This window comes from Stigmatopora nigra, chromosome 17 (assembly GCF_051989575.1).
Source record: "Stigmatopora nigra isolate UIUO_SnigA chromosome 17, RoL_Snig_1.1, whole genome shotgun sequence".
In the NCBI taxonomy this organism is placed as follows: domain Eukaryota; kingdom Metazoa; phylum Chordata; class Actinopteri; order Syngnathiformes; family Syngnathidae; genus Stigmatopora; species Stigmatopora nigra.
In genome coordinates, this window is record NC_135524.1 from 3,330,983 (window position 1) to 3,357,545 (window position 26,563).

The 26,563-nt window shown below is 36.4% G+C and overlaps 1 protein-coding gene across 4 annotated transcripts in view; it reads left to right on the top strand.

Moving 5' to 3' along the window:
• The window catches only part of dcc (DCC netrin 1 receptor), a 91,848-nt gene that overhangs the window by 13,288 nt on the left and 51,997 nt on the right, over positions 1-26,563 (top strand). For all 4 annotated transcript variants that reach the window (XM_077737604.1, XM_077737605.1, XM_077737607.1 and 1 more), the window contains exons 2-4: positions 19,900-20,253; positions 23,422-23,709; positions 25,994-26,144. In XM_077737604.1, the coding sequence (XP_077593730.1) occupies positions 19,900-20,253; positions 23,422-23,709; positions 25,994-26,144 (793 nt within the window). The remainder of the gene's footprint in view (positions 1-19,899; positions 20,254-23,421; positions 23,710-25,993; positions 26,145-26,563) is intronic.

The following is a 26,563-nucleotide window of genomic DNA, read 5'->3' on the forward strand; positions in this document are numbered from 1 at the left end:
TGTGGTGCTGCTGCATTTTATCACATACTGGCTAGAGGATGTCAGAGTTAAAGAGTGCAGTGGAAAGTGGTGTGTTTTATGAGGCCGCTGATGTACATCTCCTGACGGGTATTTTATGGTTCATCTTTGAAACTCAGCAAGGAACTTCATGTCCTACAGTGGCAATACAAAATGCATCTGCTATGCATCAAGAAAGCCAACAGGGGGAACAGAAGTAATCCATCTTTTTTTTATTTGAGTGATTAATGATACTTTCTTTTCTTGCTCACATCTGCTGCAGTTTAGTTAGAGATTACTCAACCATATCAACAAATATGTTGAAACACTCTCATTTCATTCTTTTTTTTGGTATGAATTCAGCAATATTTAAAATTATTTGGGTCCAATACTCCATACTAAGATGATTTCAAGGTCATTGTACTTAATTTAATGTATACATTCCTTAGTTGTGCATCTTATTGGGCCGTGAAGTATAATTTAGATTTATTCCATAGTGGTTGAAGCAAATGGGGACTAGCTACAGTATATAAATGTGCATTTGAATCAGTTACAAGGTATCGTTTGTTACACATAAACTTTAAAATATACAGTACATACTGTATATTTATAAAACTGCTGACGTATAGAAAGATAAAACAAGGTTAAATGCTAAATAAGGGATACAACAGATACTGTAACTCAAAGTATGACTATGACATTTCTTGTCGTTGAAGTGACATTTCACAAGAAGATTTATGATAATTTGCTCCAGAAACTTTCTTAACTTTAAACATTTTCCTTAGATGAAAAAAACATTGTGTTATTTCCAACATTATTTCCATTTTAGGATGATATTCAGTGGATAAGCCCCACACACTATGTCATTATTCTCACTTTGAGTACTGCTTGTTTTTGTTGGCATTCTGACATGCTGTAGCAGATCCATAGGCGTCAAATTCCTTCCTCACATTGTTTTTTTCCAGCTTTAAATGATCCCATACTTTTGACATCCTCAGTGTCTTTGTGAAGCTTACGAGCACCAAGTTTTTTTTTATATACAACAAGCGGGTGAGTTTGCCTGCAGGAAATAATCATGTGGAAACAAGGTGTTGGCGGAGCTCTGAGGCAGGGATCTTGCGACGTTCCTTTTTGTTGGTGACATCTGAGTTGTTTGATTTTTGCCTATCAAAACCTCCTAAAAAATGAATCCAAGTGAAAGTGCCAAACTTCACAAAAGCAAGACTTTTCTGCACAACCACCTAGAGCAATACAGTTGACACACTTCGTTTTTTTCTGCTTAAGTTGAGAAGTGACAGTCTTTATGTTAAAAGTGTGAGGAAACCGTCGAAGTTAGCCGAGTGACATGATTGCAAAAAATGGCATGATAGCTGTTCAAAAAAGGCAAAGTTGATAACTCACGTTTTTCATAATGCTGATGTATTAAAGCACCATTAAGAATTTATTCGAATACCGTGGAAAAGAGACTCCAAGGCTGCAGCTCAGCAGAACTGGGCGGATTAATCATGTACTAATATGACATCACCCACAACTTAATGAATTGGTTTAGCTCTGGGGCAAAGTTTTCACCACAAATCTAATCATATGTCTTTCATCAGGTGCATGTGTGCTTCAAAATTATTGTTGCAAAGAAATATTCATAATTGTTCTATTCTAACCAGCTCGGCATGATAGTTTTATACATAATTTCTCCTAAATAACGCATTTCTCGCATTACATAATCCTTGAAATACCTTGAAAAACATACAAGCATGAACTCTACCAGTCAGATTTCCCATATTTTAATTCACCGCCATCCAGACATCATTGTTGGCGGTTTATGAGCGCAACCACTATTGATTGTTTAAACAAACAAACCAAAATTAAAGATCAACACCAATTTTAGTCTGGCACATGATTGTTCACTACATGTTGAGAAAAGATCAGCCCCATGTGTCTGAGTCTTCAATTTTCTCACTGTAGGGGCATCATTTGATTCAAATAAACACGCTTCGAGACAGCCATCTTGCAATGCACATGTTTCTGGATGTTTTTCAGCGATTTAACAATCACATGGCAGGCTTCAGTTCTCTGGCTGCAGGTTTTCCTCCTTATTTGGCACGGTAAACTGGCAGAGGAAAAGAGCCCATATAAGGCAGTTATATGGAAAATACCATTCAATCAGTGGTAGCATTGACATTGACCAACTACACACAAACACACACGTCTACTGCAGTGATGAATGAAGATTGTTAATCCGCTGAGAGTGAGAGTTAAATAGAGCAAATTTTACCAGTCTTTTTGCTGCAAGTGTGTGTGTGTGTACGCTTGTGTTTTATCAGCCCAAACCACTGTTCGTCAATTCTACTCTGCTTGGATCCAGTTATACATAAATAAACAAATCTGTAATCACAGCCATTCCTCTTGGCTGCCTCGCTTAATTATGTATGTTTATGTAAATTCAGATTGTTGATGAGATGGTAACAGATCTCGTAGATTGACTGTAATGGATTCAGCGAGACCCCAGAATTAAAAGACTTGGAGGTAAACGAACTCCAACCGACACTTCTACGAACTTGTTCGGCATTATCCTCCAGACCTGTAATCATGCTTATGTCACATGAATTGATAAATTGATAAGTATAACATAGCAGATACATTTATGAGGGAGCTTTATGGACATTATTTAAGATTAGCTCTTGGAGTTACTTACTCTCTAAGTACTCACACACCTTTTACCCAGGAGATGTTGTATGTATTTATTTCATTTACCCTCTGGGTCTGCTTTTTGTGTATTTTCTCTGAATGTGCCCACATGAATTGAGACACAAGTGGATTATATACAGTATATTGGCATTAAGTAGTATTCATGCCTTTGAGTGACACATCTATCCTTCTTGTTAATGTAAATGTCCATTAAAAGCTGCCAGATTTGGAAAATAAGGCCCTAAAATTCACCTCACAGACCTCAGTTTGCACCAAATAATAAAATTTAGGGCTGTTCACATTAAAACCTGCACCTCAGTAGAATGCAAGACCTCTAAAAGGTTAGTTACTCTGGAAAAACAACCCTTCTGGCCAACAACTATTCCCAAAAACAATATTTTTAACCAGCAAATCACACAACTCTATGACATAATTGATTGGACTGAACTATTGTAACCTTTTTTTTTTGGTTATGGGTGAATAGAATTTATTTTACTGAGCTAAGGGATTTTAAAACATTCCAACATGTCAGACAGAGTAAGATAGATTTAGGAAAAGAGAGATTTAATTTTTCTTTAGAGAATTACACTTGGTATTGCTGTAGGTTAACATAAATATGCAATGGGAAGGAAAATTACGACTCATTTGTAAAGTGTCTTAAAACATATACATGTTAGTCCATGTTTGTGTTTAAAGTAAAAGAAAAAAATGACCACATAGGCAATTTGGCTTTGAAATTAGTGTCCTCACACGCAGAAAACTACCTAATTATAATCAATAATCTATCAACTACTGCCTGACAAGATGCATTGATCACCGAGAGTGATTGCAACATAAATACACAAAAGATGAGAACAAAGGCATTTCTAATTTGGGTTTTTCCTTGTTATATTACAGATAATCGCACAAAAAAACTGACAGATGCCAATCTCAAAATATGCTGCAGTATATGCATATAAATTAAAGAAAAGTCCCTTTTTATTTTCGGGTATTATAAAAAACCTTTGTGATTTATTTGCGCATTAATCTGTGGCTTTATAATTACTATCAAGAACATATTCATCATTTCTGGTTATTATCCATTATCACTCAGTCAGACATCCATCCATCCATGCATAATGTGTATAATGATAGTTCAACAGCATTTTTATGATACAGAACATAAATGCATAATTTTGGTATGCAAATAGAGCATATGCGATCTACAATGGAACCATATGTCTTGATAGTGACACATGTACATATGGCTTTATGTGTGAAGGTTATAGACGTTGTCTCATCTCCGTATGCTCATTTTTGTTGGCACAACTTTTTGCAGATCTGACCAAATTACAACAAAGCCTCATAGCTTCAGCCAACAAACCCAAAGGCTTGATTATTTGTATAAAAAAACCTACTTTATGACTAAGATGAAAAGAACTGAACAGTTTTTTTAGTCGACTTTGTTTTTGGAAGTTGATTTATGAAGTGTGTTAAAGTTGGATGTTTCCAAAATGGCTTGAGAATGTCCGTAGATCATTTTAACAGAGTAGAAACCAAGTTTATTTTTTATGTGAACGAAACGCACATAGGGATTTTTCTCAGTTGGTGTCAACAAACTGTTAATGTGTTTTAATTACACCAAGTAGCTTCCATCTGGAATCACTCCAGCTCATCCTGTGGAGTCTCCAGCCTGATCCAAGATGCCTGGACGGCCCCTCCATATGTTGACAGGATGCTCTGAGTGTGCTCGTTAGCCCACCGTGTCAAAAAAAAATAAAAAATAAAAACAACAACAACAAAAAACAACTCAAGGTCAGGGAGAAAAAAAAACACCTTAACAGAAAGACTAGTCTTAAATGAAAGAGACAATATTAACGAGTCCTCTGAGAGATGCTTAAACTTTGTTCTCTTGTTTTGGAAAATAACGTTTTAAAACTGCCACTATGAATGTTCTCCTTAAATGGAGGATGACTTTGTTTATTTTCATCCTACAAAAGAACAATTTCTTTAAAAAGCACAATAATCAGTTCCTTAAAAAGTATACATTAAGTAGAAATAAACATACAGTGTTGATTTTAAATGGCGATTTTATGCTTATTTGTAAAGACAATTCATTTCTGAATTGTTTCATTTTACATCCTAACTATAATCTGTGTGTATCTTGCATGTCACACAGCTGCCCTTTCCATCCCACTCAACATAATGCTCTCTTATCATCACTTTGCTCTTATTGGATGACGAGAAACGGTATTTCAGAAGGAAATCCGCTCAAAAATCAGTGTCTTCTGTAATGAAATGAGCCTTTAAAAATGCTCTGAGCTGATTGAACATGCTCGAGTCAATTTACTGTCTTCAAGCGTCCACTTTCACTTCTTTGCCAGCCTCTTGTTTTTTTCCTCTCCGATAAAAAAAAGGACAATAAAGTTGTCCATCTCCTCCTTCCATCCACCACTCATGCTTCCTTCACTTCCCATTTCATAGGGCCATATACTACCCTCTTCTTTCTCAATCAGACAATATCTTCTTCCCCTATTTACCCATTTTCCTTCTTTTACACTCCCCTCTCCTTTTCACCTCTTTCTCTCCCCCTTCTTTTTTAACAAAGGAGAAACAATTCTGCTATTTATTTTCTTCTATCCTCTTCTTCCTCCTCCCCGGGCTTGCTGTGAAATAAAAGATTACAGGCAGACGAGTCATTATTTTCTGTGATGGCAGCCATACATCACTGAAAATGCACCAGAGAGAGAGAGAGAGAGATGAGGGTGGGTGGGTCAAGACTAAACTGGAATGAAGAGACTCTCACATTTTCCTTTTTCTATCTCTTTTTTTCCCTTATTCTGTCTGTTGGGCTCTCCTCTCTTCCTCTGAACCAGTCTGTGTGAAATTAATGGTGGCCACCCAGGCTATTATAAGACTCAATGTGTGTTTGTGGTGATAGAACATGCACCAAAAAAATAATATGGAAGGGACAAACGTTTGTACATAAAGTCAATATGGAGGTATAGTTAATTTTTTATTGTTATTAAATGTTCTCATTGTAGAAAATGAGGAGGAATGGAAGAGGTGTAATATTACAACACAATTAGTTATTAGTTATTCAATCAGAAATGTTCAATCATTCCTTTTTCTGAACTGTTTTATCTTAACTTTAAGTCGGCCCACAGTTCTGGAGTCGAGGGTTTGATTCCAGTAAAAGTCCTCACTGTGTGGAGTCTGCATGTTCTTGCGTGGGTTTTCTGCTGGCCATTTATTTCTTTATTTAGTGTAAGTGGGATTTTTCAAGCCAGTTATTCATGCTCGTCATTGCATTGTGTTTTTCTGTCTTTTGCGTGGACTTACATTTTTAAATAAAAAAATCAATGTCACACTATGTTTTAGCTTAGACACACCAAGCGTTGCCAATAATACAATAATAATATATACTGACAGAATGTGACTTGTCATGCCGTTGTAGAACGCAATGCGCCGCAACACATTGGGCCAATAAACCGTCACAAGTCGGGAAACACTGTGATTGAACTCACTGATACAGCAACGTATATCAAATGTTGCTGTGGCAAAACCAGAGTAGCACACATTTTAAAGGGAGATATGGAAAAATACATATGCTGCTTATCCCTCTATAGCCTTTTAGATCCTGCCATGTGTTGTTGGGTTCAGCCCATTTTTCATGCGGCAATTTATGTATTTATTTGTGTTTTTAATCAATTTCAACATCTGCTCTGGTATCCAAGGCAATCAACTTGTGAAAGAAATTCTCTTTTTCCGTTCTGTTCCTCGCATTGACTCACATCTATCCATTTTTTTTTTACGCATAGCTGCCTGTAAAGTAAGTAAGGCCTTGGCCAGTAGGAACATAATTTAAATGTAACATTGCATCATTGATCTTTGACAGAGTGCTTGTTTAAATCTTCAAAACATTCTAGGTGAGGGTAAGTGCTAAGATGCATATTGTCCTTCAATGCTGGCATAGCATTTTCTCATGCTTTTAACCTTTTGGTCTTTGTTTTTGTCAATGTTAATTGCAATAGGTAGCTTGGTTTCTGTCAATATGAATTGAAATCACAGAAATTATTGTTGAAAAGACATTATACTGATGCGGTTTTGAGGTTTTGAGGCACAACAAAACACATTTTGATGCCAAAACCATTCCGCTACCTGATTTTCAATCAGACTTCATCATGAAGCCAGCAAAACATCATTTGTTTTTCTTGCTGTATAATTAAATCCGCATAGCATTAACATTAATTTCATATTGATCAATAAACATGATTTTTTTTCTTCACAAACATCATGATGCGGTTATAATTTTCACTACCACATACACAGAATGTAACAAAATGATTATTCCATTACTTGTTATATCCAGATATCATAATTCGTGAATACAATATCTGTCATAGGGAACTGTTGACTCAGTAACTGAACACAGAACTGACAGGTTGCTGGTGTAACTGTCCCATCTGTTCAGCCCCGAGGCCCTGACGCCATGCAGGTCACCTCTGCTTTAGTACTGTTAATTAGCTTAATGAGCCTGTTTCTTGGTGGGCTGACAAACAAGTGCAACCTGAACAAGCAATTTCACTTCATAGGAGCAGCAGAAACACTGATTTCCTGGCAGCTTTTGACCTAAATACAATTTAAACACACATTCTCACACGTATATTCTTCATTGCACTCTAGGACTTACATTAAGACACGGAACACATTGAATTATCCACTGACTTTTGTGTCAAATGAAAGAGGGAATTGATACGGATACGGCATTCTTCACAAAATAATCTCGCTGTACATCCAAGCAGAACTAACTTGTTTACAGAGCTGAAGCAAATCTGTTCGGTTAATGAGTTTTGACTGAGCCAAAATGGCAGTGACGAACATTAAGAACATCTCTTCGGATTGGCTTCGTGGACCTGTCAGTGGTTGTATACACCACGTTGTATTTTAATGTCCATTTGACAGGATTTACTTCAAGTGGTGAACATTTTGTCTCGCCTGACAAAAGTGATTCAGATTACTTGGAGAAAGAAATGAATTTTTGCTGTTAGTTTGAGCCATAGAATGTAAAATTTAATGTATGATTGTATATCCATTTTTGAGATGGATTATACAATCTGATAAAGGCATTGGATTTTTTTTATTATAGCAAGTACATCCAAACCTTAAACTTTCAAATAATATATCCGCCAAAGGCAAAATTCCTAATTCAGGAATAAAGAAAATCAAACAAAACAAAGCTGCAAACAGGCAATAGTTTTTATATTTTTTTCCATTCCCCAATCTAGTTAACATTTAGCATCCACAAGGTTATCATTACCATTTACAATGAGTCACCATCATCATCATAAACGCCCCTTGAGGCCATTAACGTCCTAAAGACTTGCCAGATCACGCATGTGTCGTTGTTGTTTTCCGCACTCTGCTGGACAAAACTAGTTAGAATGATAATATATCCACTTTATATTTATTTTTAGAGCTGGCTGAGTTGTGAAGTACACTCTTTCATAAAGAGACAATGTCACAACTGGCAGCTTTCTCTTTATTTGTTGCAAATGAGGAGTTTGTTACTCTGAATCGCAGAAATGTTTTTAGTTGAGGTGGAAAAAGAACCATCCTACTCTCGAATACACAAACACACCCAAAAAGCCTAAAGCCGTCTTGCATAGATCAAACCCAAGAGAGAATGATCTTTAGTCCATATCACTGTGCATTGTGTGTTTGTGTGCGTGTGTGAGCATAAGCATGTACAGAGCTTTAACTTTGCTTAGAGCTTTTTTTCTGGCTACCCCGTAATCCCCTGCAGAACCATGACCGTGGATGGTGTGTTGTGTCTGTTGACCCTTGAACATTTGCTGTGGGCTGTGTAGGAAAATATGCATGGGGGTGCATGTACATGTGTGGCAAAGATTCATTTTCATGCACAAATTGATCTGTTTTACTCGAACGGGTTGTACCAGACCAACAATCTGCATTTCTGGCTTAAAAATAGTGGTTGGGCATCTCACAATGAGATATTATGTCAGAATGATGCTTGTTTATATTGAGGAATGTCAGGAATCATCATCGGTTTGACTGAATTGTGGTATTGGAAAGATAATGTTATATAAATAGCTACGGAGTTTATAATGTCAGAGATATTTATTTGCAAACACAATGGAGAGGGAAAATAATAAGGATTAGGCATTGTTGTGAAACTGAATATATATGTATATTTTCTTTAAATCTGTTTCCAGATGTGTTTTGTATGGATTAGCATAGTTGATGGGTGGGGGTCAAGGGTTCAGATCTGGACTTCAAACTTCCTGTGTGGGCTTTGCTTGTTGGTGGCTTTCCACATTCTAAAGACAAATATGATAGTTTGATTAACCCTCTTTAAATTTTCCATCAGTGTGAATAATAGTCTGATAGATTGTTTAAAATTCTGGTTGTAATCTGACCACTGCCAATAAATTAGCTGGGATTAACTCCATAATAGAAAATGAATTAATTAATGTATTTCTATATATTTTACATTAACTAGTATTAATATCCTTTCGATCTGAAAGGCAAAATGCCAATTGGCGACCTCTTAAACTTGTGACCAAAAAATACAAATTTGCCCCAAGCTTTAAATTGTTTTAAATCACTTAAATTTTTTAAATTCAATCTCTTATGTCTGTGCAATATTTCTTTTCTTCCAGCCACTTTATAAAGTGTTCATCCTGAAGAGGGATACTCTATCTAAGCATGTTCTCCCTCATAAAGGGGCAGTAGGCCTGATTACCAGCCCCTTTCAAGGATGTTTTCCTTCCTTCCATATACCATAACATTTATTTTATGATAGCCCACTTAGTAGCACTAAATTGCCCAAAGGGGTATATATTTTATTTTTCCATGACACTAATATTTCACCTTAGGCCAAATGTATACTCTGTATCAATGACTTTTTATTATGATGATAGCAGAAATCTCCATTGTAGAAGCGTATGAGGCCAGTTTAATGTCAAAGTACTTTATCCACTTTTTTTTCTGCTTGGGAACAATTCATTGTTTTAAAATGGAAGTACCTCCAGGAAAAAAAAAGAACAGAGATTTAAACAGTTAGGAATCAGTAAAGCTGAGGAAAGGAGGACTTTGTGACAGCAAAATGAGGAGAGGAGACAGCGAGGGAGGGGATCTCATCATTCCCAATGGCGGTACCCCTCCTCCACTGTCATGCATCAGGGATTGTGATTGACAGCTTCCAACCCATGTTGAAAAAACACGCACACATGCACAGTGGTGCTGAAATGTACTCCAAAATAGGAACCACAATGCTCTCTTGGTACCTGTTGCGGGTTTATTCTCTGCCTATTTACTATAGCATTTGTTCTGAGGATGAGTCATATGCATATTTATATGTTAGGGTATGTTTAAGTATAACCTTGTGTGGGTGGTTTTGGAATGGATTATTTTGAGCCTGAGGTGGACATGAAAACATAACATGCGTATGAGTTTAAAAGCCTTTGAAGATTCTAGTAATAGGCGTTACTAGGCCATTTGGATTCAGTGCTTTTCAGGTGACTTTAGTGGGAAATTTCTTTTTATCTTCATGCTGATGTCATGACTTTATTGGTGTGTTTGTTCAATAAGGAAAGGAAATGATAATTTAACTCAAATCAAGGAGGATTTGTGTAATAATTTCACCAGTAGGATAGCACATCTTCGAAAAAGAACTGTCCAGTGCTGAATAATCTTTTGTCATTGAAGATGAAAGAAGAGTGATTTGAAGTCTTATTTCAGCAGTGGATCAAAGTAATAAAGTATCATTATGTGCATTTTATATCATATATATTTTGCTTATAATAAAAAGAGACTTTTTTAAGAAAAGAAAATGGCACAGTTGAACAAACTTACCAAGTGTCCAACAATACATTCAAAAGAACAAAAAGGATGAAATGTCAATCAAGGATATGCAAATGCTTAATTTGAATAATTAAGAGTACATTTTATGATTCTAGGCGATGTATTTACTACATTCTAATTCACTCTAATCTTTTCAGTGGGAGTTTTACATCTTTTTGCACTTTTTTGCATGGTTAAAATCTCTCTTGTTAGCTTTCCTTTCTGCCAAACTGCTCTTTGTGACCTTTCCCTGCTTTTCTTTCCTTTTTTTGGGATGAGAACCTCACTGTTCAACTCAGGTCAACACACTGTTGACCTCTGATCTTAAATTGCACTGCTTTAATTCCCTTCTTTTAACACACAGAGAAAGACAGCATTTTGTCTGGAATCCACGTCTGAATGGCACTATTCCTTGTTTATTTCCTGCCTTAATAAAGAGCACACAAACGGCAGCTTCCTTTGTGCGTATGTGTCCATGTGCAGAGGAGGTTGGTTGGAAGGCAATGACGGATGATGGTGAAGAAAGAGGTTCCCTCTGTCTGTTAACACCCATAAACTACCAATCTGTCAGCCTTACAATGTGCGTGCATGTGTGCGTAGGTGTATTTGTGTGTGTGTGTGGTTTTGTGACATATTGGCTGTCCACTGCTCAGTCTCAAGGGACGGCAGTTGGAAAGCCCGTGGCTTCTGTCTTGATTGGTCACGGATGTCAAACACACATGCACCCTTACACCTCACAAACTCTGAGACATTGACAAGTACCGTGTGCGGCATTGTCCTCAAAGCAACAGACGTGACTATGCGTTGATGAGGCTTCAGCGTCTGTCAGAAACGACAAAAGCTCTCATTTAGAGTCCAATAAACAATCTATTTGATAAGTCATAGACATCAGCAAATTGCATGCAATTGTTTCCAAATCTACTTTTAGAAAGATATAGCTGATGGAGGACATTAAGCAGACTGGACATTTGAAATATTACATTGAGGTCAAGCCCTACTAAACATGATCTTCCATTTAACTTTAGCCTTTGCCAAGAAAACTTTAATTCACATGGCTACTACTGTTCAGTATTCTGTTAAGGGAGGTGATAATGTCATGTCCTTGACTACTTTAAAGACATTTTCTCCTGAAGATAAATGCCATGTGTAGTGAGTAGGGTAGTAAGTCTGGCCTTTATGCAGTTTAAGAGTATCTGCTACATATGGTATTATACAAGGAAAATTGTTTAGTATTATGAAGTGTTAAATGTGTGAGTCATCAAAGTGTTTACATTCAATTCCAGGTTTAACTAGTATGTCCAATTTTAAACCAAGTGCTTTGCGCTGACATGAAAATCTACTTAAGTCACATTTTACGCTGTTGTGCAACCAAGCGGCCTCTGAAAATAGACCCATGAGTCTTTTTAAGGAGTTCTTTTTTCTGCAGACATTATGTTCAACTACATTATGATTAAATAAGCGCTTACATGTATTGCATTACAGATGTATTTTACGAATATCATGCACAGGGCTGATGTACAACACACATATATACGTCGTCAATGACCATTCAATACTTTCTGGCAGGACTTGTCAAGATGTGACAGAAAATATGACAAGGTGTCAGTCGATAAAAATCCTCATCCGCTTGCACTCACAACCCCCATCCTGAAATAGACATATACATTTGCACTCATTGTGTCTCCCTATTCAAACAGTGAAGGCAATTCCATGATTTAAAGACCTAGAAAGAACAATATTTTTAGTTATATAGAGTATCAATATTAACACAGTGCAATGTGTGTTAAAAGAATTGGTTACTATCACACTGATGTCTTTAGACATCTAATTTTAGCTTATACCCTGATGTGTTGATCACTTATCTATACATACTTTAAGTCTTTGTATGAGTAAATCATTTTATTGAGTGATCGTGCAGCTTTTATCCAAATAGCACTATATGAGATAGATGTGAGCCTTAATAAATAATAAACTGCAGTACATTGCATGAGTACTAATTCATATAAAATCAATAGTTGACACTTTTAGCACGTGTTTGTGTGCAGGATACAGCAGGTGACCTTGCTATCAAAAATAGGGGATTGCTTAATCAAGTACTTGAAGCTGAATGTAAAACACTATAATAGATCTTGTTCACATGATAAGAAACATGGGAGAATACTGAGTCTTTTCCCAGCTTGGATGGCATCAGGGGTTACGTGTGCCATAGCAGTCGAGGAGTCATTATCCCAAGAGAATGATTCATTAACATAAATGACTTATGCACGAGAGACGGCAAGTTCTATTTGCATTTTGCCGTGTATTTGTGCATGTTTGTATGAGTGTATAAATAGGGTCAAATCTGAACATTTTATATCTACTATGTACTCTCATCATATGCAAAGAGGTCAATGCATGCAAAATCATGAACTGGAGGGAATCATTATGCACACAAATACTTATAAATATATTTAACAACATGCAAATTGAGATACAAACAACGCATGGTTTAATAGTGAGGCTTAAGGCCTGATCTTAAAATAATGGGACCACCCAAATGTCAGGTTGGTCAAGAGTTTAAACAAATAAATAGAAAATGGAAGCAAAGTAGGGTGTGTTGAGAGTTTTTAAACTGAATCTTTAACTTTAATTTCAAGAAACAAGCCAAATGAAAGCCTAATAAGTCGCATTATTATTCAAGTCGTGAGGTTGGTTTTATTCTAGCCGGAGGGTTTTAGTCTGTTGGATCTGTAACTTTTTAATTTTTCGTTTCTTATCAGTTTCAATTCAGGTGATCACTGTGTAAATCATGGCCTTTTATTGTTCCATCTTAGAACTTGTCATATAACCTGCTGCTTTTCATGTCAATGTTGAAGCCCTGTGGTTAACTGACCCTTTCCTTCCACATGCAAAAATGTTCAGAATGTAAAACTAGTGACCGTGGTGGCCTACCGAACTGCTCACATCTTGACCTTCCACTTCTTGAAATGGTTTCCAGATGAAGTCCTTTTTTTTGCAACTGGTGGAAGCAATTTAACGTTTCCTTTGGAATAGGCCAACATTGGCCTCATAAAGTCAATGGGCATTCTGTAAGAACAAAAGCTATCGAGCTCTATCAACTTCTACTTTAGTGAGTCATTGCTACAGTTTATCTACTATTAACAAGGACAGGAAAAATACTCACAATAGAATTATCCCATAACAGTTAAAATAAAAGAAAAGACAGGATTACAAGAACATAAAAATGAGCGGGTTTATAAAAAGACCAACTCGCCACCCACCTTTGAATCTTTTTCAACCTTCCATTTTCTAGCTTTTCCCTACAAGTTGCTGTTACAGTTTTCACTGTTGCCAATGCATGATCAAAGACGAGTAGAATGGTTCTGACACCATTTTCCACTTCACAATGCTGATTCTTTTTTCTTTCTTTAAGAATAGCCTGCTGTGAACTCACCATCTTTGTGTGAAGTCTTTCTTTTCTGTGATCATAACCAGCCGTCCTTTCCCACTAGGGGTCGGGATGATACATGGACCAAGTGAATTTGATCAATTTGACATTGCATGAACGAGGTTATGCCGTGCAATTTTGGGCCAAAGGAACCTCGTAAACAATTCAAGTCTGGCTCAGTTGCTCTTTTCTTCTTCTACCCTTTGAAAGCATTTATAGGGGACATGCAGTATTATAAAAAACTGACCTTTTAGTGACTTGAATACAAAGAGGTGAATCATTAGGGGGGGGCACCAACCAATCAGGTATGAAATTAAACACCAAATTATGCATCCGTGATTATTTAGTATTCCCAAGCCACTGTTTTGCAACTCTTTGGCTATTTAGTTTTGTTTAATAATTCCTCATTGTCATTTTCCAGTGATAGATTACACAATCATTTTCAAAATCCATTAAATTTTGTACTGTCTCGTCAGGCCGATTGTACTTGTTGGAATTTCAGTTCACTTTGTCTTTTCTTAAATTAAATAGCAGAGTCAAATCACATAAATAACATGTGTCAAGCGACATGAGCAAACCTATTAGAGTTATTAACTATATTTAACCATGAAATATACCACAGAGATTAATAACTTCTTTTTCAAGCTTGTTAAAGGCAATGTAAAGAAACCTGCCTATTACACCTATAGGCTAAGGAAATAATAATAGTGTGTGAAGGAAATAATTATTGTAGATTAATGCTTTTGTCTATTTTAACCACAACTGTAGATACTTACCATTTATTTCCCTTTAAATCTCAATTGCTCTACTGTGTCAATGTGAGAACTTGACTTGTTTTGACCTCTTAATTCCCACATACAAGTAGTTTCAAGACCAGGGTCTGAGGGCAAGATTGAAGTAAAGCGTGGGATTTGATCTTAACGATTCGTCTTCTGTGGTTTATTGGTTATGCTTGCAATGTATTTCACATTTTATTGGAAGCATGAGGAAAATATATTCTGTCTTGTGCAGGGAATATTGGGTGCTGACCAGGGTTTACATATTTTTTTCTTCTTTCTTTGCCTTTGTTTGGGTGTTATGGGTGTGTATGTGTGGGTGGGGGGTGTATGCAGGGTGTGTGAAATGGTTTGTGGACCTCAGATGTGAGATTTCAGATGGGATTATGGGAATTATAGTTCAATGAGACACAGAGGGTGGCTGACAGGTGAGACTTGTTAATGAAGGCTTAATGCAAAAATGCTAAGTACACACACACACACACACACACACACACACACACTGAGTCACCAATGCTGTCCAGCTGGTGCGGGAGCTCAATACAGATGGGACCCTAGTTGGAAAATATGTCTGATGACAGAGTAATAGTTTGATTATTATGTTGAGTCAGTGGTTGAAATAGATGAGATAACCATGAGACATGGGATAGTTTTACTAAGCAGTATCTGTTGTGTTTTGATTTTTAATTTATTTCTAAACCTGTCACAATACTTTGGCACTGGTAATTTATGAAAGCATTCTGTTCCAATCAGGTAGTTATATTCAAATGTTTAATACTCAAGGTATAAAGTGTTTGCTTGGCATTTTTAATAGTTCTTTTTACACTTAATTTTGCTAGAATTTAGACAGTCATGTGCAAACATAAATTCAGAGAGAGAGAGATTTAACCATAGTGGGAAATGTCACACTATCTAATTTACATTTTTCATTACAGGATGACACTTTTAATAGTGCATCTTAAATTTCTGTCTCATTAAACATTTTAGGACACTGTGCTGGATCCATGCTAGAATACTAAATACCACCTATCTAAATAGGCTATTGAGCAAAGTATTCATTTACCACTATTTAACTTCCTGCTTCCTTGTCCTCCTTCCTCCGACTCAGTTTTTCCTTTTTCCTCCTTTTGACTTTTTTTTCCTGGCATGCTTCAGTTGGCACAGAGTTTGAGTACAGGCAAGCACACACCAATGCGGACGTGCACACACACACACACACACACACACACACACACACACTTGGATGCTCCCCAGAGTCTTAATACAGTCTTTTTTCATGCTCTAACCCACAATGTCAGTCACTGGGAGAGGTGGTATGTGTTTTCAAATGGCTTTGGCTGTCGTCCACATTGCTGTCATCAACGTACAACCCCCCCAAATCCCCCCATTCAAACTCCTGGGTGTCTTTATATCCTTCAGTTTGACTACCACTGCATTGAAATGAGGTATTGACTACCAAACCTACTAAATATATGGATTATATATTCATATAATTGGACACTATGAGTCTATATTTTCTCTGATGTCTCATATAATATTTTATTAGAAATAGAATTAGTAGTTGCTTAGGTAAATAATGTGTTATATTTGTCTGTTATATCCATTCATTTCAGTTGTATTTATCATCACTATAAGAAAAACAGGAAGTATTTATTTATTTATTTTTGCTTCTTCCAAGAAAGTTAATGAAATAAATCAAAAATAACGCATAAAATTGCATTGCATGTTGGTAAATGATGATTGCAAACAGTCAATAAAAAAGTAATAATTCAAAATGTGTAATATGAAAAAGTTTGAAACAAAGAAACAAACAAAAGAGCAGTTTCCTCCCAAGTCATGCACCTGCTTTTCATCTTCTCATTATGCCATGTGCCGGGAATGTTTGTTCATTTCTTCCTGCTTCCTTTTCGATGCCACATGTTTCTGCACACCAAATTTGTAAGGTTTTTTTCTCTTTTTCAGTGTTTCTATGCACTTACTTAAATTTAGGTTGTTCTTAGTTTTACAATATAAAACATTTTGGGATCCTAGCATTGCACTTTTGATTTTCTTGCATGCACATGAGCCTAAATTCCTCTCATTCCTTTTCTATCAGCATTTTAACCTCACTGCTTTCTCTTTCCATTTAACTCTTTAGATCATGCATAACACAAGTGACCATTCTTTGTATATTAACCCTTAGTAGGAGTGTATTACATTGCAATCAACGCTACAGGCATCTCAACAAAATTGTTTGGACATGGGTAATGGAAACACACAAAAATGCTGATTGCACTGGCATGTTAGCTTGGGGGGGGAAATTTGTCACCTTCCCTACTGTGCTTGTTAACTGTTAATGTTACTGTTGTCTGTCAGGACCGTTAGAATCAAAGCTAATTTCTGTGTTTGTGTGTTGTAATGGTCTCCTTCCAGTCATTTCAATTATTCACAGGTCTAGTTGGTTACTACAACATTTTCTTTTTAAGCTATGGTGCTTTTTGTTGCATAAAAATGGACGTAAACTTAAAAAATAGCTTGCAAAGACAGAGATATTGTACTAATAAGCTGTTTTTAATGAGGACAAACTAACAAATAATGTAAAAAAATGCATACCATTAGTGTTAGTGTTAGTTTTATTAAAACAAATGACTAAAAATGAATACTAATATGATTAAATTGCTCCCCACATTTCTGTTCTTCACATTTTCTTTGATTCGTCAACTGAATTTGTGGTCCAAGTTTAGAAGGGTGTAAACATGTAAACAGAGTATCAAGGTCTTAGCAACAAATACAGTAAATGACAATCTTTAGTGCACTTATGCTGTCTGGGGCGACATAAACGTGGGCCTTGAATTTGACACTTGCCCAAGATTCAACCTTGTTGTCATGACAGCAATATCGCACAAGCACACACACACACACATGCAGACATGGAAAAAAATGCATGCACGCATAAACTGGTGAATTGTGGAGCTTTATTTTTTTTTCCTTAGAAGCAGAACAGTGATCACTGTGTAAATGAAATATTGACCAAAAAAGATTTCCAGGCAGTGAGATGAGAAGCAAGATGGCAAGCAGACAGAGAGTGATAACATCAAACTGCAGGACAACTAGGACAAGGACACACTGATGAAGTGTCTGGATGTCTCTGTGTGTGCCGTTCTGAGAGAGAGAGAGAGAGATAGAAAGAGTGAGAGAGAGAGAAGGAAAGACCAGTGGGAGTGTGTAGAGAAAGAGCTGTCCTGATAGTGATTTACCGATAGAGTGAGTAGGGGGGGTGCTGCTGAAAGAGAATCAATAAGAAGGAAACCATGAACCAAAAGAGAAAAAGACATAAATGAGGGAAGAAAGAATGGAAGGATTGGCAGATTAGAACTCAAGTATGCTAGATTTAGATGTGAAATAAACCTTGAGGCATCAATGGGTTAACTGTGCTTGCCAGAAGTTAAATTATATCTTTCTACTTAATTTTTCATGTAAGTATTTTTAATTATGAAGGCTTTTGTCATCCCAAATTGTTGATGTTAGTTTTTGTTAGAGTAGATGTTAGTAATACAATGAATTAATTGAATAGAGGGTGTTTTTTGGGGGATTTTTTTCCAAAGTTAAGGGGTTCAGAAGAAAAATAAATAAGCACAAAATATAGCAGTTAACCAGAGTCCCTGATTACTACCAATAGTGAGAAAATGTGTTCTGACATCTGTGAAAACACATCAGAGGTGCTGGGAAGTTAGGACCCAGCCATATATACTCTGTCCTGGAGTCAGTTTTCAGTAATTATGGATGAAAATCTAAACTAATTTGAAATTATGACCATGGCTCACAATCCACTTTGTGTAAATTTGTCATTCTACATTTTAGTTGTGTTTGCTACAATTTTGTTTGCTATTCCTGCTGGAGTGACACAAATTGATGACATATTTTGATGCTTGTTTTTTAAATGGAGCACAGAATTTGAACCCTTGAACTTTTAAGCCTATTGCACAGGAATATTCCACTGTTCCACCCACAGGAAATTTAAAACTGATACATTTTCTCAATGTTACACTTTGGATGATTGTGTTTTTCTAAATAATACTTGTCTTAAACCTTCTACTATAAATTCCCAGGAACCCCACAATTTTGTTCTTATGACATTGACCATTACACTGTTACTCCGATCAAAATAAATGTTGAATTTTGGTAAACTCAGCATCAAAAACAAGAAGAAACTCAGTCTTTGCGGGATGCTGATCTCTGAGCCAAATGCAAAATTACACTCAATTCCAGAACACGGAAACAAAAACAGATTTCCAGCACCGCAGAGTCTTCTCGCTAAACAATACGCTCTCCAGGTTATATTCACTGCATATTCATTTGTTCTCTGTTGTCATTTATTCAGAAATATGAAAATATACAGCACTTGAGACCACCTGGCATAAATACACAGGGGAAGATCATGAAATTTATGAATGCAAGCTTTTATAATTTTAGTGAGTTTAGTGTGTTTGACCAGATAAAACAAAAATAGACTATTTCAAGAATTTGAGCTGGTTCACAGGTCATTGTTTTGTTATGTCTACTTTTTGTCCCTCACAAAAGATGAAAAAATAACATTATAAAGTCTGGCAGTTATCATAACTCATCCAAATTGTGCAATTGGACTTTGCAGTGTTTTACGATATGGACCACCCAAGCTGACACTTCATGATAACATTACTTTTGGGATATTAGTGTGTATAGTTTATACATTTTCCAAATTTGTGCAATGTTATGTCTTAATGTGAACAGTGGATAATAACAAGTTTATCCATTTTAAACACATGAGGAAATTTCTATTAGACACAATCAACCGGTTCCTTCAATTTACCTGCGGATTTTATTGCAAAATCTATAAAGCATCACCGCAGCTATAGTTTTTTTTCTTTGTTTTTTACTGCCTTTGTTGTCTAACAATGTTTATGGTCTGCTAGCATTTAAATCGTGGCTTGATTGAATATGAGGCTGCCTCTGGGATACAAATTGGCTCTTGGCTTTAAAGGCAAAGCAGTTTAGCTAAACATCAATGTACTTTGGAATGAATTGTATTTTGAAAAGAAACATGTTGACAGCAAGGGAATAAAGTAGGATATATTTGTTGTTTCATTTAAAAGTGTTACTATTTTTGCCACATATCTCCTAAATTTTGATGTTTTTTTTCCTTTTTTGCAGACTCAGAAACATCATCTTCATCATCTTCAACTATTCCAAGAGGTTTTGTAGACTTCACATTCACGAAAGAGCCTCAAGACACAGTAACGGTGCGGGGTGGGGTGCTTCAGCTTGACTGCCAGGCACACTCCAACTTGGCATCAGGAGTGCCCACCATCACATGGAGGAAGGATGGTGTACTACTAAGTGCACTGGTGGATGAAAGGAGGCAAGAGTTGGCCAATGGATCATTGTTGGTTCAAAATATAGTGCACTCACGCCACCATCGCCCTGATGAGGGGGAATACCAGTGCCTCTCCACAATAGAGGGACTTGGAAGTATCGTAAGCCGGACTGCAAAAGTCACCGTTGCAGGTAAGACCAGATATATTTTGGCCATCACAGTAATGAAGGTGCAAAAAAATATATATATTTTTTTTTTAAATGCAAAATTATGTTGTTGCAACAGGAAAAAATTAAAAGCAGAGCAAGGCATATGCAGATATCTATGTTAATGTAGATTTTTTTCCATATTTTGAGCCAAATTATATTTATTTTAGACAGTTTATTGTCCTTAAAATAGGCTGTAATTATACTAGACTACAGATTTAAGTAGGTGCAAAAGTAATGAGACTAATATCGTAAAAAGTTATGTCAGTTTTTGTCTGACATTTGAAAAAACGGAAAAAAATGAAGACAGAATATAACTATGTAATATATTACTCACTTTCCTCTACATGTTTAATTTAAATGTGGGTTTGGTGTACGTATATAAAGCTTGACTAGGCACTTTGTCCCAATGTATTTTCTCTTTTCATGCCTTAGAATGGGAATCCTTTCATTAAAAAAAAAGACAACAACAAAACAAAAGAGAGTGAGAAAGGAAAATCCATGCAAGTCGAGACAAAAAAAGCTGACTGAAGCAACAGTCGGGACTAATAATACATTACAAGGCAAAATGCTAATTAGTAGAGGAAGCTTAAAAATTCAATTAACAACTACAGCGTCTGTGTATGCAAACAGAGAATATAGTAAATTGGGAATTAATTAGCAACAGTGGGCGCTTGTGTGCGGTGAAGATTAAAAGAATCCTCTATTCAGGGTTTAACATTACATTTTACTCAGGCAACTGTACTGAAGTTTATATTCCTAAAACATGACAGCAGAAAAAGGCTCAATATTTTCACAGTCTTATTTTGCTATTTTGACTATACACCCAATCGAGAATTGCTTGATTGTGCATGTCGTTAAGCAAATATGTTTTTGTTTCTGTGATAAATGTATTCAATAGAGATCTCAGCATCCTTCTTGCCATCCCAGCCCAATTAGTAGGTGGTCAATTCCCTGCAGATTTGGGCTAATCCCAATTAAAGACAGTTGGGAAAATCAGGCTAAAGTTTGACCGGCAAACATAGATAATTGTTCCCAAGGCAGATATTCAAAGCAACTGTAGATAAAATGCCTTTTGCTGCTTGCATCTGTTTGCTGAGACTTGTATGTTATTATTTATCTGATTTATTTGTGTGGGTTTTACAAACAAAGATGGAAAATGTGGGCGTTTTAATGAAGAGGCAGAAGAAAAGACATCTTCAGGTTCAGATTTTCTCTGAATCTTCTTGAGGCTTTTTCTTTACGCCAAAGTACTCTTCGGCACCCCACTTTTATGTTGTTTCTTCGTCTTGGTTTGACCCATTTCTCTCACTCTTCACCAATTCTCTTGATTACTTCACTTTTTTATTCTCTATGATCACATGATCCTCTTTTACTAAAGATTGCTGTACATGTACTGGTTTATACACACACAGAATCATGCATATTTGGTGGCATGGTCTATGATCATATGAGTTTAGGAAGGGACCTGAATTATTTAGAATTCGGACATGTAAATATTGAAAAATAGATACAAATGACATATATCCTGATTTAAGTATTCATTTTTTTTTTTACTATTCAGCTCAATGAGTGTAGGCATTTAGTCAATTATTCACTTGCTAGTATTTCAAATATAAATGATAATGACTTTGTAAAGACGCAATATAATGGCAAATTAAACTATATCAAGACATAAGTAAAAATAACAATAAAAGCAAAACTCCCAACCATGAGCCAATATTGTTTTATTCAATCGTATGGAAACATTGGTTCCTTTTATCCACATTTAGCCTCTTGTGTACCCTTTCAAGCGACCAGAATGCGAGAAATCCCTTGAAAAGAAAAGCTAATTGGGTCAAACGCAAACAAAAGGAAGTGAAATCAATATTCTAATCAGCACTAAACAAGCACACGACACAAATGCAAACAAGATATCTGAAGAAAACTAACAAACGTGAATAGCAAGCAAAACATAGACGCTATGATACCCCTTTTCAAATGACTACATTTTAAGTACGTCTCCTGACTCAAATATTTGAGATTATCTCATACAAGAAATAAACAATAAATACAAGAAGCATTTAAATCATGTATGATTTTAAAAAGAGTTCATAATCTGTGTTCTCAGCACTCTGAAATGATCCAAATGGGAACTGACAGCCGATGAAAATATATAAGACATACAATCCTAATTCACTTTGTTCCGTGTCACCACTTTTCCGGACGATGCCATAGTAATGCTATGACCTTGTTTCAAAAAGCAATACTTAAACCCCCCAAAAATATCCATGAAAATACCAACCACACTGAATAAAGTGCATTGATAGTATAACCAAGAGGTTGATTGTATATACTGATATGTACTTGGAGCTGATAAATTCATTTCACTTTATTTTTTAAATTGGCAACTAAACTAAATCCGCTCTAAAGTGAGTTTCAGATCACCTATGAAAAGGATGAATGAATGTCTGTGTCAAAGTTCTTGAAAAAGACGTTTGTAACCGTCTGTCGCCACAGGCGACAAATTCATGGGGTTCTCAGCACGAAGTTGATGTGCGTCCAGCAAACTGGCAAAATGTTCACACTTTATCACGCTTTTAAAAAACGACTTACAGGGACGTCAAGCCTGAAGCCTTGATATAACAAAATAAACACTTGGGTAAGACTTTGTAGGGGGAAACTGCTGATGTGAGGTTTCTGTGTTCCTGTGACCACAGGCTCTTCTCACTTGACATGGTGGGTCTGACCAGAAAGGAAGTGGCTGGTTTTCTTGACACTTAGTCATCCGTTATATTTGAATTGGCCTTTTTTTTTTTTAAAGTCAGGCTTGGATGTGAGCTGCTGTTTAGTAAAACAAAGCACTGGTGTCAGAGATTCCTTTCTACTCATCTATTTTTCATTTTTCGTGACCTGCAACACTTGACTGTCAGCTCACTGCATGTCTTGTTTCATCCCTCCAAGAATATTGTATATATTCCGACATTGCCGTGTTAGAATCAACTGATTTTCGATATCTTGTCTTGATGTAGTCGTGGTCTGATGTCACGGTGAAATAATGAGCCGGCAGTACATTCACAATCGAATATAGTCAGTGAATTTATACACTGAAGTCAGAAAAGATCTGTACTTATTGTACATATTTGTAAAACATTCTGTCTTCTGTCTACGCAGGTCCTCTGAGGGTTGTCGTACCGACAGAATCGGTCTCATCCTTCCTCGGCGACACGGCGCTGCTGCGTTGTGAAGTCTCAGGAGAACCAACGCCAGTGATCCGCTGGCAAAAAAACCGAGACGATCTTCCCGTGACCTTTGACTCCTCCTCCCGGCTGGCCGTGCTGCCATCCGGTTCTCTGCAGGTCAGCAGAGTGCAGCCTCCGGATTCGGCTACGTATCGCTGCCTGGCCGATAACCCTGGCAGCACGAGGACGGGAACAGATGCCGAGCTGCGGGTCCTCCCAGGTAATTGACCTATCATTGATGCGCTGCAATACATTAGTTGACGCCTGTGTGGAATTTAGCCACCTGCTTTTAAAAGCTGCGGATGATTAATTATGCCAAAAAAATATATCTCCAACTCTCAATGTTTGACATTCTAGAGAGTTTTTCCCGATAATCATCTTTTGTCTGGGCCTATGTTTGTCACTTTTAATGTTCTTGGACCACTGTGTTCTTCAAATTTTTATAATTTCCCATTTGTACGCAATGACTCCTTAACTCATTGATTAGGTGAAGCTAGGTCAGGACTGTCAAACACTTTTATGTAAATGAGCCTTGTAAACTCTAATTTGATCTGGGATATTGATATAATATCAGCTATTTCAAATGTTTCCATTGATTGCTGTTATTAACTTGAAAAATATTACTTGAATCATCATTTGCAGGCAATTGCTCGAATAATTATCAGCATTGTATTGATGAACCTTTTGCTGTCAGACTTCTGATGATTTTTTTTTAAATAGCAGAATAAATATCCACAATTCCACATTCTTTTCTTAACAAAAGTATGTTGGAGTAGTAAAGATAGCCTCATAAACACAGTAATGCAGTTTTTTAAACAAACTTCTTATTCTGTAACCAACTGTACTATTTTCTTTCCTTTTTAAAATTTCTGCTAAGCTTGTATATTCCTGTTAAACTGTATTGTTTGACATAATATCATTTTTCTGATTAATGTTTAAAGGTGACGGTTAGTAGAGCAGTTTCTATTTGCACAGGTGTTGGTGAGGGAATTTCTTTATTCTTGAAGCAAATCATGTTATGTTTTTTTTTTAGAAGTGTTCAGCCTGCGGGCCAACCTGAGGGCAGACAAATCTGACACCACAGTAGACCGAAGTGTGCATAGGTTGTTTGTGTGTGTATTGTTTGATGTCCTTGGGCTTGACTTGTCAAACTGGGAAACGAATCTCTTAACTGAACCTTTGAGAGTGCGACAGATGATGAATGTGGATAGCACGTCTTCCTATCAGAGCAAGAAATGCCATTTTTGGGGTTAAATTTCGGTTATTTTTGTCAATTTTGCATGCAAAATGACATCATTTCCTGAATGATATTTAATGACATAATATGTCCTTTCTTTAGGTTTTTCTGCAGGCAGTAGAATTGATCAGTTTGTATTGTATTTAAATGCATTTGGAGGAATTAGTTGATTATAATGCATTAGGTATAGGAAAATTGTTGTATTTTTTTATGAGGAAAAAGTATTTTAGATTTATGGAGTAAAGTGTTGCAGTTAAGTCATTAAGAAAAAAGAACAAGGTTAATTTTACATAAGGTGTTTTGTTGTTTTTGTTGCATGTGAGTTTAAACTACTTGAAAATGCATTGATACACATAAGAGTCTTCATGAAACTTCATGATGCTTGTGTTATTGTTTGGGATTTATCTGAAGAAATCCAACTTACATGGTAACATAGTTCAGGAAGACACTAATATATTGAAAAGGACAAGTGAGCGTTGCTTCCCACGTCGGTAGAACATGTACTCATGGAAAAAGTGGGTGAGGATATTGTGAAACTAAAACAATGGCCTAGAAAGCAGACAGACAGAATTCTGAGTGAGGAAGGTGTCAGTGGATCTTGCACCGTGCAACTCTCCACTGTGGGATGGATAATAGGTGTGGAAAAAAAGTGAAAGGGCTGAGAAGCTGTCAAAAGTTTACCTAAAAAATGCAGTAGACTCCGAATGCTTCTGTTTTGCGAAGTTTTAACAGGGAGTTGCAATACTATGTAAAGTCCATTGCAAGATGCCCTATTTAATATTGCCTTTATTTTCCATAATACAAAATAACATAGGATGAGGTTAATAAGTGTTAAAGCATTTTTATATTTTATACAGACCTCATGCATTATCTATGCCTTTGCCACAATGACAATGCATACCTGAATTTCTCTTGTTGTGATTACTGCAATCACAACAGTCAAAAGTAATGACTATATTTTGTCCTTGGCCATGCTTGAGTGCTTTTATGGACATTGTTTCAAAGTTGTAAAATTCATTGATTACTGCTGACGCGTTTATTTTCAGAATACTGGTACTTTAACTATTTTGCAGCAAAAATATTTTTCTGCAGGATAGTAAAAATGTCAGTATTTACCCTAAAAATGACATACAACTATCATTCTATAACATTTACTTAGAAGTAATAGGCCTCTGTCAATTCTTTTATTTTGTTAATAGTGCATATAAATAGTCTGTGATTGTATATACATCAGTCCTTATTCTTTTTCTCCTTCTCTTTCATTTAGAGCCTGGTCTAAACCGAAACCTGCAGTTTCTCCAGCGTCCTTTAAGAGTAACAGCTCTTCTAGGGACCGATGCCGTGTTGGAATGTTCCGCCTCTGGATACCCAACTCCCAGCATCCAGTGGAGGAGAGGAGAAGAAGTGATCCAGACTTGGTATGTCTCTGACCATGTAATAATGTACACAGCTCCCCACAGATGTATTTGCTTGAGAAACCGGATTATAACAAGTTTTGCTCTAACAAAATGAATTAGATACTGAAGAAAAAGCTGAACTACAGTTCATTGGTCAGAATTTGCCTTTTTAGGAGATGCACTTATGTGCAGAGTCCCAAAAGTGGAAAAATATACTTCACTAATGTTTATTCTTAATTTTTTCTCCTCCCTTGTTTCCTTTTTTTATTTTAACAAATGTTCCTTAAGTGCTATTTGCGCCCATGTGTAATGCACTACTTGGCAAAAGCAGGTCTATAAATAATGTGCACAGAAAAGGTGAGCTGTACTAAGAAATTATGCTGAGGATGAACTCCCTGCAGCATAGTCTGGGGATCAGTCCAGTTGTGATGGACATTTAG